Source organism: Muntiacus reevesi, chromosome 7 (genome assembly GCF_963930625.1).
Source record: "Muntiacus reevesi chromosome 7, mMunRee1.1, whole genome shotgun sequence".
Lineage (NCBI taxonomy): Eukaryota > Metazoa > Chordata > Mammalia > Artiodactyla > Cervidae > Muntiacus > Muntiacus reevesi.
Window position 1 is genome coordinate 1,585,024 of NC_089255.1, and position 13,050 is coordinate 1,598,073.

Here is a 13,050-nt window from a genome sequence, read left to right on the forward strand (position 1 = left end):
TCTCTTGTTGGTTTACGTACATCTTTCTACCTCCTTCGATAAGGGCACATCTATATTTCTCTCAGATATGTGTAGCTGTAAGTCACAATTTAAGCTCCTCCACCACACCTAATTCATTTCTGTATACTGCCAATTATGCTAAACTTTTTCCTAATTTTAAGTACTAGGTGAATATACTCACTTGAAACTGCTCTATGCTATACAGAAAAAAGAGACATTATTTATATTTCCTACTTCCAGAAATGACAGAGTGGGAATAGACATACCTATGTATTACCAAAAAAGAGCTTTCTTGTCCTAAACCAAAACTATTCACCTTTTCCAGAATAAAATCCCGAAGGCTCAGTGATAGATACTTTGTAGTTTCACACTTCCCCAGATCTTAATTTAACATTTATCTACACGTGCTGTGTGCTCAGTCACTCAGTGCTGTCCGACTCTTTTATAACCCCATGGACTTTAGCCCTTCAGGCTCCTCTGGCTGTGGGGATTCTCCAGGCTGGAGTGGGTTGCCCTGCCCTCCTCCAGGGGATGTTCCCAACCCAGGGATCAAACCCACGTCTCCCTCATTGCAGACAAATTCTTTACCGTCTGAGCCACCAGGGAAGTCCATTTGTATACATAATACAATATAATTAAACTAACAATTGTGGATTTATTTCACAACTCATGTATGTTACCTGAATGTTCCCATTAAAGTCCAGATATTAATACTTTGGTTTTCCTTTTCTTTGAAAGTAAGGTCTACCTTACTCTACTGCTGAGACATAACTTAAAAATGGTTTTTATTATAAATCAATCTGGTTGGATATTAGAGTTATAACTTTAGAAATTAGAACTGGTTTACCTAAAAGTTTACATATCAGTGACATAAAATTGTTTTTCTTCATCAAAGTCTCCATTAAGAAAGTCAAAAGGGAAGTCATAAACCAGAAGACATTCACAATACACTCAAATCCAGACTACATTAAGAAGTCCTATATATCCACAAGACAAGTAAACCAACCTAAAAAAAAAAAGGTAACATGTAAGTTGGTACTGTATAACAGAGGACATTCAAATGGCCAATAAGAATATGATAACGTGGCCAACATCATTAAACTTCAGGGAAATATGAAAAACACAATGATAGACCATTACATACCCCTAACAATGGCTAAAATTTTTTTTAAATGAGATATATTACATTATATTAGCTTCAGGTACACAACATAATAATGTCCTGCATATATTGAGAAATGACCATAAATATTCCCCCCAGTTTTACTGATATAATTGACATATATCACTGCAAAAGTTTAACGTATACAGCATAATGGTTTGACTTATACATATTGTGAAATGGTTATTCTTAAGTTCAGCTGATACAGATCATCTCATGTAAGTACAATAAAAAGAATAAGAAAAAAATAATTTTTTCTTGTAATGAGAACCCTTAAGGCTCTGCACTCTTCATATGCATCACACAGCAGTGCTAACTAGTCATCACACTGTACATTACATCCCTAGTGCTTATTTATCTTCTAACTCTTGACCACATTCCTGTAATTCTTTTACACACACACACACACACACACAACCTCTGAGAACCACAAATCTGATCTCTCCTTCTGAGTTTTGCTTTTCAGATTCCACATAAAAGGGAGACTACAGAATCTGTCTGTATCTGACTTATTTCACTCTGCATAATGCCCTCAATGCCCATCCACAGTGCGCATGGCAGGATTCTTTTTCTAACAACTGAAATGTTCCCCACTGTGTAGATACAGACCACATCTTCTCTAGCGACTCATCTGTCAATGAACCCTTAGGTGGCTTCCATGCCTTGGCTGTTAAAAACAACGCTATTATGAACATAAGACTGTGTATCTTTTCAAGTTAGCGTTTTCATTTCCTCTGGATATATTCTCAGAAGTGGAACTGGTGAATCATATGGTTGTTCTATTTTAATTTTTTGAGGCCCCTCCATAGAATTTTCCATAGTGGCTCTATCAGTTTACAATCCTACCAACAGTGAACAAGGGACCCCTTTTCTCCACATTCATCTGTCTTTTTGAAGGCAGCTATTCTAACAGGCATGAGAGATATCTCACTACGGTTTTCATTTGTATTTGCCTAATAATCTAGTGATGTGGAGCATCTTTTCACATACTTATTAGCCATTTCTCTATCTTCTTCGGAAAAATGTATATTCAGGTCTTTTGCCCATTTTTTAATTGAATTATTTGCTACTGAGTTGTATAAGCTCTTATTACACATGTTTAGACATTAACTCCTTACAACTATATGGTCTGCGAGTACTTTCTCGCCTTCTACAGGCTTTCTACCTTATTGATTCTTTTTCTTGTTTTTGGATCAACGTGGTCTCGCTTATTTTGGTGCTTGTGCTTTTGGTGTCATATTCAAAAAATCATTGCCAAGGGCCACATTAAGGAGTTTTTATACTGTTTTCTTCTAGAAGTTTCATGGTTTCAAGTCTTACATTAAAGTCATGTACCCACTTCAAGCTAACTTCTGTGAGTGGTGTAAGATAGGGGTCTAGTTTCATTCTTTTACATGGGAATATTCAATTTCCTCAGCACCATTAACTGAAGAGCCTCTCTTTTAACCACTGAGTTTTCTTGGCTCCCTCTTCAAATATTAGTTGACCATATACGTGTGGGTTTGTTTCTGGGATCACTGACATACCATTTAATGACTACAGCTTTATAGTGCAACATGAAAGCAGGAAGTGTGACACCTTTCACTTTGTTCTTTCTCAGGATTGCTTTGGTTACTCAGAGTCTTGTGTGGTTCTATATACAGTTTAGATTTTTTTTTTTTTTTTCTACTTCTGTAAAAATAAGGCCACTGAAATCTTGATGGGGATCACACTTAATCTAGAGATGGTTTTTGGCAGTAATGACATTTTAACAATATTAATTCTCATAATCCATGAACATGGGATAAAGATTTTAAAGTCGGTAATTCTACATGCAGGCAAGGACAACAAGAACTCTCATATGCAGGTGGTAGGAATGCAAATGGGTTCAACCACCTGGAAAACCACTGGTAACTTCCCTACGACTCAGTAATTCCATTCCTAGAGAAATGAAGGCTTACTTTCCTCAAAGGACACGTACCAGCATATTTATACCAGTTTTATCCTTAATAGCCAAAAGCCGGATATAATCCAATACATAAGAGAATGGATAAACAACTGTGGTGTATTTGTACACTGCAATATTACAAAGAGCAATTAAAAAGAACCAGCTGCTAATATACACAATAACACAGATGAAGGGGCAGCAAAGGATCTTCTGAGGTGCTGAGAATATTCTTTGACCTGGATGGTGGTTTCACAGGCATGTACATACGTAAAAATGAATGACCTGCTAAGTTTATTTTATGCTCTTATCCGCCAACAAAAAAAGCTTAAAAAATAATTTTTACATGGTTCTTAATTCTATTTTTATAGTTATTCTCCTTAACTCTCTTCTTTGAATATCTTATAATCAGAAATTAGAATATCTACCAATCTGCATAATAATTAAAAGCTATGCTAAAAGGAAGTTTTATAATCTAAGTTCTTTCTAAGCGGACCCTATTTGTTACAAACAGAATCTAACTGAATACATGCTTAACAAAAAAACACTGAAGGACTAAGAGCCTGTTTCAGATTAAAGACTGAAAAACAACAATTAAATGCAAACACAGTGCATGAGCCTGGAAAGGATCCTGTATGGAAGAAGGGGTGGAAACTGCAGAAAAGGACCATAATGGATTAACTAGTAAATGTGAATACTGAATTATCCGTTAGATAAAAGAACCTATCAAACCCATTCCTGAATTTGATAATTACACTGTGATTATATAAGAAAACTTTCTAGTTCTTTAAACTTATTGATACATGCAGTAACAGTGGTTAAGGGGCATTATGTCTGCAATTTACTCCTAAATTATTTAGCAATAACAATAAAAACCATACACTGCCGGGAGCCAGCACATGAGACAAGGTCATGAGGAGAAGACCTGACAAGGAGCCAGCACATGAGACAAGGTCATGAGGAGAAGACCTGACAAGCAAGGCAGATCAGGACTTCAGGGATTTCGAAAAGCTACCCCGGCGCTCACCTTAAAGATGATTTCTGTCTTTCTGATGCTTGATATATTAGACTACTCCCTAATTTCTGTGACACAGGCAGAAGGCCTTCCCCGATATCTCTCCAAACAGAATCAACCTAGAACTTTAATCAACATGTCCCCGGGACGGCGGTATCCTATAAGATTATCCAGGATGAAAGGAGTGTTTCAATTTAGATCCCTCTGCTGGCATTCTAGCCTGCTTGCCAAATGTGTACTAATGCACATGACCGCTCACAACACCTTAATCATAAACAGCATAAAGAACCTGATCACACAAAAGGCCCTAATAGGCACAGAGCCCTTCGGGGGGTGAGGAAGTCCTATTAGAGAACACAAAAATATTATTCTAAAAGTGGTTATAGTTAAAGATTTAGAAAAATAAGAGTTTAGAATTGTTAATTTTAACCAGGAATGCTAAACAGGGGCTGCCTCACCGGAGCTGCAGAGTCTTTGTGTGGTAGACCTTTTAGATAAATTTAACTGATAACTTCTGCAAAAGGACTGACCTTTGTGTTCATTAAAGAATAGATTACAGAAAACAGCTTTGCATTCACGTAGGTCAAAAAATGTCAATAGGCCCCATGGCCAGAAGATAAAGTACAAGACTCTCCCAAAGAAGTATGCAGAAAACACCCTGGTTTCGTGAAGGATAAGCCGATGTAATATTAAACTATCTTCCCCTTAAAAATGTACTAACTTAGAATATAAAAGCTACGGTAAAAAGAAATAAAGATTTGCCAGACTCTGCTGCACACCCCCAGTCTGGTGTCTCTCTCTCTCTCTCTCTCTCTCTCTCTGTCTCGCCGACGCCGTTCATCATGAGGGTACCCCTGGATCCTGCCGAGGCTGGACCCCGGCAATACACCTATATGTATCAAAAGTAATAAAGCAAACATGGCAAAATATTAACAGGTGAATCTATTCTTTATATTATTCTTACTATAACATTAACACAATTTTAAAGAGTAACATATAATTAATGGTAAGGTTTTTAGTGTATTCATTCAAATATATCCTGTGTGCTTAGTAAGTGACAGGTACTATCCTATCCTAGGCACTGATTTCAGAAATGAATAAAGCAAGTACTGCTCTTTCAAGAGCTCCATCTTGAAATGATAACTGCAGTACGATATACATGCCGGAAAGTAGGTGGGTGCCATAGGAGTACAGAATCACGATGCCTACCTCAGCCCTGAGGGGCGTCCCAACTGCCCATGCAGGAGACGCCAGTTTGATCCCCAGTCCAGGAAGATTCCCTGCAGAAGGAAATGGCAACCCACTCCAGTACTCTTCCCTGGAAAAATCCTAAGGACATAGGAGCCGAGTGGGCTTCAGTCCACGGGGCCACAAAAAGCTGGGACATGAGTGAGCGACTAAACAACAACTCAGCCCTGGGCACAGGTGAGGTGTGAGGTGTGAGCTGGGGTGATCCCCTGGAAGGGTGTCATAGGCAGGGTCCTATCCTGTGGATACATCTGGGCTAGGACTTAAAAGATGAGTAGAAATTTATAAGACCAACAAGAAGAAAAAGATACTCCAGATAGCTGAGAATGGCTAGAGCTGAAGAATTATAATGAGAAGAAATGGTACAACATGAGGACATTAGTGTAATTTAACAAAGGCAGCTTTGAACCCCTGTACAACCATACTTAGAATAAACATAATACAATGCAAGACTTCTTAATTCTGAAAGTAATAAACATTGGTTCACCTCTAAAATTAGGTACTCATTCTCAACAAGCATTTACCAGGAAAAAATTTTAATAGCTCACTTATATGTACAGATAACAAAAGTAAAACTGACAAAGGGTTAATATTCAAAATATATAAACAGCTCATACAGTTCAATATCAAACAAACAAACAAAAAAAAGAACAGTCAAAAAATGGGCAGAACCCAGACAGACATTTCTCCAAAGACAGATGGCCAGTAAACACATGAAGAGAGGCTCAATACTGCACATTATTAGAGAAATGCATATCAAAACTATGGGATTACCACCTCACACCAGTCAGAAAGCCCATCATCAAAAAAATCTACCAACAGTAAATGTTGGAGAAGGTGTGGAGAAAAGGGAACCCTCCTGCACTGGTGGGAATGTAAACTGATACAGTCACTGTGGAAAACAGTATGGAGATCGCTTAAAACACTAGGAATAAAATCACCACATGACCCAGCAACCCCACTACCGGGCCACCACTCCCGCCCTGAGAAGACCACAGTGCTGGAATACACACGCACTCCTGACAACAGCCAGGACACGGAGGCAACCTAGATGCCTACCAACACATGAATGGATGAAGAAGCCGCGGTACACGTCCTCAACTGAGCACTGCTCAACCATAAAGGGATGAACTTGAGTCCACTGCAGTGAGGTGGATGAACCTAGACCCTGTTAGAGAGTCAAGTAGGTCAGAAAGAGAAAAACAAGTATCGTACGTCAACGCATATATATGGAATCTAGAAAAATGGTACTAACAAACATTAGGAAAGAAGGGACTGTGGACACAGTGGGGGAAGGTGAGGGTGGGACAAATTATATACAAATGGTGTAGTGTTAGTCGCTCAGTCCGGAGAAGGCAATGGCACCCCACTCCAGTACTCTTGCCTGGAAAATCCCATGGACGGAGGAGCCTGGAAGGCTACAGTCCATGGGGTTGCGAAGAGTCGGACACGACTGAGCGACTTCACTGTCACTTTTCACTTTCATGCATTGGAGAAGGACGGGGGAGCCTGTGGGCTGTTGTCTATGGGGTCACATCAAGTTCGACATGACTGAAGCGACTTAGCAGCAGCAGTCGCTCAGTCATGTCTGACTCTTTGCCACCCTATGGACTGCAGTCCGCCAGGCTCCTCTGTCCATGGGATTCTCCAGGCGAGAACACTGGAGTGGGTTGCCATTTCCTTCTCCAGGGGATCTTTCTGACTCAGGCAAGCATCAAACCTGGGCCTCCTGCACTGCAGGCAGCTTTTTACTGTCTGAGACACCAGGGAAATCCTATACACACAATATCACACATACAACAGGTAGTGGGAGGTTGCTAAATAACACAGGAAGCCCCACTTAGGGCTCTGTGATGACCTGGAGGGGTCATCTCATGAGTGGAGCTGGGTGGGGAGGCTCAGGAGGAGTGTGTGTGTGTGTGTGTGTATGTGTGTACACACATACACAAATACACACACACATAACTGATTTGCATTACTATACAGCAGAAACCAATTCAAAATTGTAATGCAGTTTTCCACCAATTAAAAAAAATAAAACTTAAAACCAATTTTTAATACCAAACCTTCTGTGAATCAAGTCCATTCCAGTATGGTAATTCAGAGTTAACATTCCTGGCACATGGAACAGGATTAATGTCTCAAATGACAGCAGATAAAAGTTTCTACCTAAGAGTAAAAAAAATGTACTACCCAAAGAACACCAGCATAGACAATGAAACCCGCTGCCTAAAATCTATGTCTTACAAGCCTGCAAGTGGTAGAATAAGCCAGTAACTCTTCCGTACAAACTCTATCAAGATTAAATCACATAAGGGCACATCACAGTAAGTGTCACTGTAACACAACGCCGCTCTGCCAAATAACAAGCAGCAGCATGAAATGAAACCACATGTGAGCTGCCAAGTGTTCCACGTTCCCAGAAACAGGTGGTGTTTCACCACAATTGATAACAAAAACATACTAAGATTATCTTAATACAGCTTTTCAATAAAACCTCGAGAACATTTTTCACATCTCTATCCTACATCTACTTCACTATTGAATAAGTGTTCAGAAATAACCCAATTAACAAAGGTGAACCAAGTGATCAAAGAGAAGATTGGAAACTGCTAATCAGGATGGCCACTAGCTTTCTACTGACGATTATTCATAGCTTCTCCCTGAGCGGCCTGCTTGCCACTGCTTCTTCAGCCCAGTCCACAAACACAGCCCTTACAGGAGGTGTCAGATACTGCTGCAGCAAAATAAACACTTCTACACACTCATACACGATGAAATAACATTAATTACAATAAACGAAATTAGAAGTTATTAAGCAACGTAAAATAAAACCCATGGTAGAAACCAGAGGGGAAAAAAACACGGTAAAAACGAGAGAAAAAGTGCTTAACACACCAGCCTAAGCCTAATAATAGCTAAAAATTAAGACAAAACTTCTCCATATATATTAAGACAAGTGAAAATGAAAAGTGTAATATTAACATAAACTCCTATAAATGGAATAACAATATGGTTTTCAACTAAGACACTGACGCTTCTCCCCCCTCCTCGATGTTGCTTCTATTATGCTGCAGTACCACCAAGCGGCAGAAGGATACACTGCAACCCTAGGACTGCTGGCCGAATACTTTCAACACTCAAAAATAGCAACTACTAAGGACTGAACCTTCCAAAATTCTTAGGAAGGCCTAACTCCCAATACGGCTGTATTTGGAGCTAGGACCTGTGAGGAGGTGGTGCAGGCTACAGGCGGTCATGCGGGTAGGTCTCTAGCCCAACAGGACTAGTGCCCTCTAAGCAGGGGGGGAGCACACGAGCGCCCTGGGCACGCAGTCACCCAGGGAGGCCGCGTCAGCACAGAGGAAAGGCCGCCGACCGCAGGCCGAGTGAGAGCCTGCAGCAGAAGCCCATCAGCAGGCTCTCGCTCTTACTGCCCAGCCTCTAGAGAGGAGGAAATTAGCGTCCGCTGCTCACGCCGCCCAGTCCGCAGGACTTTGTTATGGCAGCCTGAGTGGATTAATACAGCAATGCTACACCTTAATTCCAAACTCTGTTCTTCACGACAAAAGCATTCACTTAAAAGGAACAAAAGTCAAAAGATCTGCCTTTAAAAATTCCAGCCCTTAAAATGACAGAAACTAAATAAAGTCTTTTCTAAAAAGTTCCTTTATCAGCTAAAAGAAGCTATTATTTAGATCAGAAAAGTTAGAAGTTAGGATTAATTCTTATTATCAAAGGGAACATTTTTTCCCCGAAATTAATCAACTGTGGTTCCTAAGTACACCTGTGCCTTTCTCAGAGCAAGATAAAATCTTTAAAACAGGGGAGGCAGGGGGAGATTCATATTGGTCCAAATAAGAGAGGTTAACTTAAGTGTTATCAGGAAATAGATATATGTACTTAAAATCAAATTTCTTCTGTTGACGTCGTGTATGTGTTTAGAAATTCTCACCAATTTACAAACACTCCTGACTGCCTGTATGTTAGACAGCAGCCAAGAACATGAACTCCAGACCCCAAATATCAGGGTTTCTGTCTCTCTCTGGTTTGTGCTTACTAAGTGGCTCTGTTTCAGTTACTCACCTGTAAAAAGAGAGAGAACTTCCCATAAAGGCTGCATCTTCCCCTACAGGATTCTCCATTCTCCCACTCCCACAGCCCCAAGAATAAATTTTATTTACTTTCTTACAAATTATGGTGATCCACTGGAATCAGCACCACACAGACAGGACTTTTTATCTCAGCATCCCAGAACAGAGATCAAAGAAGAAAAACCAAGGTGAAAACTGCCCTGGTTCACAGGTTAACTTTCTCTTTTTATCCCAAACACACGATTTCTGCATCACCCCTACTCTTTATAATATCATGTATAAAACTCATGAGATGGAGCATTCCAGCAGTAGATGCAGGCACACCCCTTGGGTCTAGGGTCCTTCTTCAGTTTTCCAAGATTTGGTATTTGATTCCTCGAAAAAGATCCAATTAAAAAGATAGCCCATACCACCCAATTTAGCCTAAATTTCTGTTATTGCAGTTAATATTTCCTTCTGGACCTGGGCAACTATCTCACTACTGTAGGACAAGTCTACTCCATGTATAAGACGTACTGATTAACTCCACTAAGTAGGACAGTATGGCTCCCATTTTGTCCTTCATTATAAGCAAGACGACTACAAAAACTGAAGACATAAAAGGGAAGCCTTTTTAAGTACTCCATTTCATCTCCTGCCATCTACAGAAAAGAAAGAAAAAGCTCTTAGAGGATGTGGCATTTTCTCACCTGTCCCCTAAATAGTTTTCAATTTTAAAGGGTGGGTGTAAAACTTCTTTGCTATAAGCTGCTGCAAAATATTTGCTCAGATAAGCTGTTCCATACTCAATTTAAAATCCAGCATTTTCAGTCATTTTTAAAATCTCACTCCAAAGTAAATAAGCATTGATATTTTTTCTACAGTAAATAACCACTAGTGGTTTTTAAGAATTTTAACTATTATCCCTCACTAATAAATACACTCGAACCAGGCAGTGAAGACTGCTCCAGAAAAACATTGAGCAAAAAAAAGAAAAAAGAGAGATTCAAATAAAATATGCTACAAAATCCATACTGTCATCTCTAAAAAAATCTCAAAATTCAATCACCACCAGCTTAGACTCTATAAAGATATCACTTCTAGTTATAAATACCTTGCTTCTAGAAATGGGAGTCCTTGAGTTGACTCCTAATAATTTTATATTTTACAGAGATTTGTCCAGTCTCTAGGCTATTGAGCAACATATACTAAAACTATACTGGAACAAAAACCTTTCAACTCCTAGTCCAGTTCTCTTTCTATTTTATCATTATTTCCTCATAGCTCAACTTCTCAAATGTCAAGGACAAGGTATACTTTTGTAAACTGATAAATAAGAATACCGTATACAATGTATCACAATGTATTACACTGTGGGCTACAGCCAAGTGGTTACATTTAAAAATAAACAATTTAAATAATAGTGAACATCCTCCTTTTACAAATAAGAAACTATGGCCCAGTACAGACAGCTAGTCTGTGGCAGTCTTTTGGGGAAAAAGTGATCTCCATCTAGAAAGAAACCCAGTTAAGATTTGAATGGGCAGAAGAGAGGCCTTTCCAGGTAGGAAAATCACATAAGCAAAAGCTTAGTGGATGAAACAAATCAATCAAATTCAGAGGACAAAGAATAAATTCTTTTGACTAAGAATAAAGAAAGACAAATTTAGGAATGGCTAAGTTTTGTGTTTGGGGTAGGAGAGGGAGTTTCAACTCTTAAAGAATTAAACTTCATCCTACAGGCAGAGGGAAGCTAGAGTGGGTTTTTACCAATAAATGTAAATGTCTCAGAAATTGTGCGTTTGTCTGAAAGCCCAGACTATATACATAAAACAAAGGTTCTAAGAGCCAAAATATTTAACCACTCTATTTATTCAATCCAATTAAACATTTAATCCAATTATAAAAGGAAAAGTGGAAAAGATATTACAAAAAAAAAGTTAAATAATAGAATAAAAAATGTACAATGAAAGAAAATGAAACAAATGAGAGAATAATAAATGATAGAGGTGGACAAACAAATTAACAGCTACATAAGAAAAGATATTACTTCATGCAAGCTGTCAAGTTCTGGAAAGAGGATTTAAATGATCCAAACAAGTCCAGTCTCCAAAGCTAAAACAACACTCAAAGCACAACCACCAAACGTTACTGTTCCAAACTGCAATAACTCACCTCTCTAGCAGCACAATCATGAGGAGCTTCTTCTTTATTTACTTTTCCTTTTGGAAATCCCCAGCCTGATTTTGCTAGGTACCCCTGAACCAGTAGTACCTGCAAAACAATCAAGAGGTAAAAATAAAACTTGCTCTCCGTTCCCATATTCCTTTCTAAAGCCAGAAGTACTTTTCTCCTTACTTCAGTTAACTGTTAATCACCAACAATTTTACTTGGTTAAGTATCTTCCAGGAAGCCAGATATACTATTACTTTTCCTATGAAGAAAGGCATTCTGCCAATTTTAAAGTATTTCTTCAGCAATCAAGTTCCTTTACAATAGGCCATACTGCAACAGGTATAAATTATTAAGACCCAGAATGCAGACAAAATATGCAAATTTTGGTCTTGTAGCACTAAAAATCTAAGTATACTTTTAAAACCTCAGTGCAGAACATTATAGATAAAATATTAGGATGAAAACAGCTGATTACCATTTCACTTAAAAATTTTGTATTACTCTCACTCACATTTTCAAGTGTCTCATCAAGAATAATTGCACCATATGTTGGCACTCCCATTTTATATTCCTTCCATTCATCCAAAATTTTTTCCACATCTTCACCTTGAGGCAGCAAAAATGGACAATGATTGAAGAGTATACCATGTGTTAAGGAAGCCACTTACTTTCTCCCTTAATACAGTTTAAGCACATATACACAGAAAGACATCTTTTTAAATGAATTCTGTATTTTATACAAAATTACTCACATCTTCACCTCACTTAAGTGTATCTTTCTTGTCTTTTCCCATTTGTTTTCGCCTGAACAAAACATTTCTAACTTCTTGCATTTAGCCCAGGCACAAATCAAGTAACTTTGAATACACACTCCGGCACCCTAAGTTAACACCAAAAAACCCAGGGCCACGTGAGCACTTCCAATCACTAAGTGTGACGAATTTATCACATGAAGAGTCGACAGACAGTGAAACGGACAGCAAGAAAGACAAGCACAGCACACACAGTAAGAGGCAGGAGCCGTCAGAGTAGCCAGAAGCGGAAGCCCCTGGCAGTACAGTGGTTAGGACTGGCTTCCACGGCAGGGGGTACAGACTCAATCCCCGGCTGAGGAACTGAGACCCCACAAGCCTCTCAGCCGCCCCGTCACCCTCGCCCCAGAAAGCAGCAGGGGTAGCTACCCTAACTCTGGGAAGCAGAACTAGAGATGAATGAAGCATGCCACGCTACAGAGCTGAATATTTTTCTTTACCATGCGTATGTATCGCTTTTATAATTTAAAACATTCTAAAGATGAAGATTAATTAAGGATTATAGAGAAATGTAAACATGAGTATTAAGGAAAGTATGGCCTGTTTCAGAAGAAACTGGGTATGCCTCTCCAAATTTGGGCAGGGTAAAATAACTTTTTCTAAAGTAAATAAAACAAACCTGTGAAGTATATGCTCAGGCT

The 13,050-nt window shown here is 39.0% G+C and overlaps 1 protein-coding gene across 1 annotated transcript in view; it reads right to left on the bottom strand.

Moving 5' to 3' along the window:
* Positions 1-13,050, bottom strand: part of DCP2 (decapping mRNA 2) — a 56,463-nt gene that overhangs the window by 23,575 nt on the left and 19,838 nt on the right. The window contains exons 3-4 of the mRNA XM_065940915.1: positions 12,109-12,236; positions 11,598-11,696 (exon numbers count right to left, since the gene is read on the bottom strand). Coding sequence (XP_065796987.1) covers positions 11,598-11,696; positions 12,109-12,236 — 227 coding nt within the window. The remainder of the gene's footprint in view (positions 1-11,597; positions 11,697-12,108; positions 12,237-13,050) is intronic.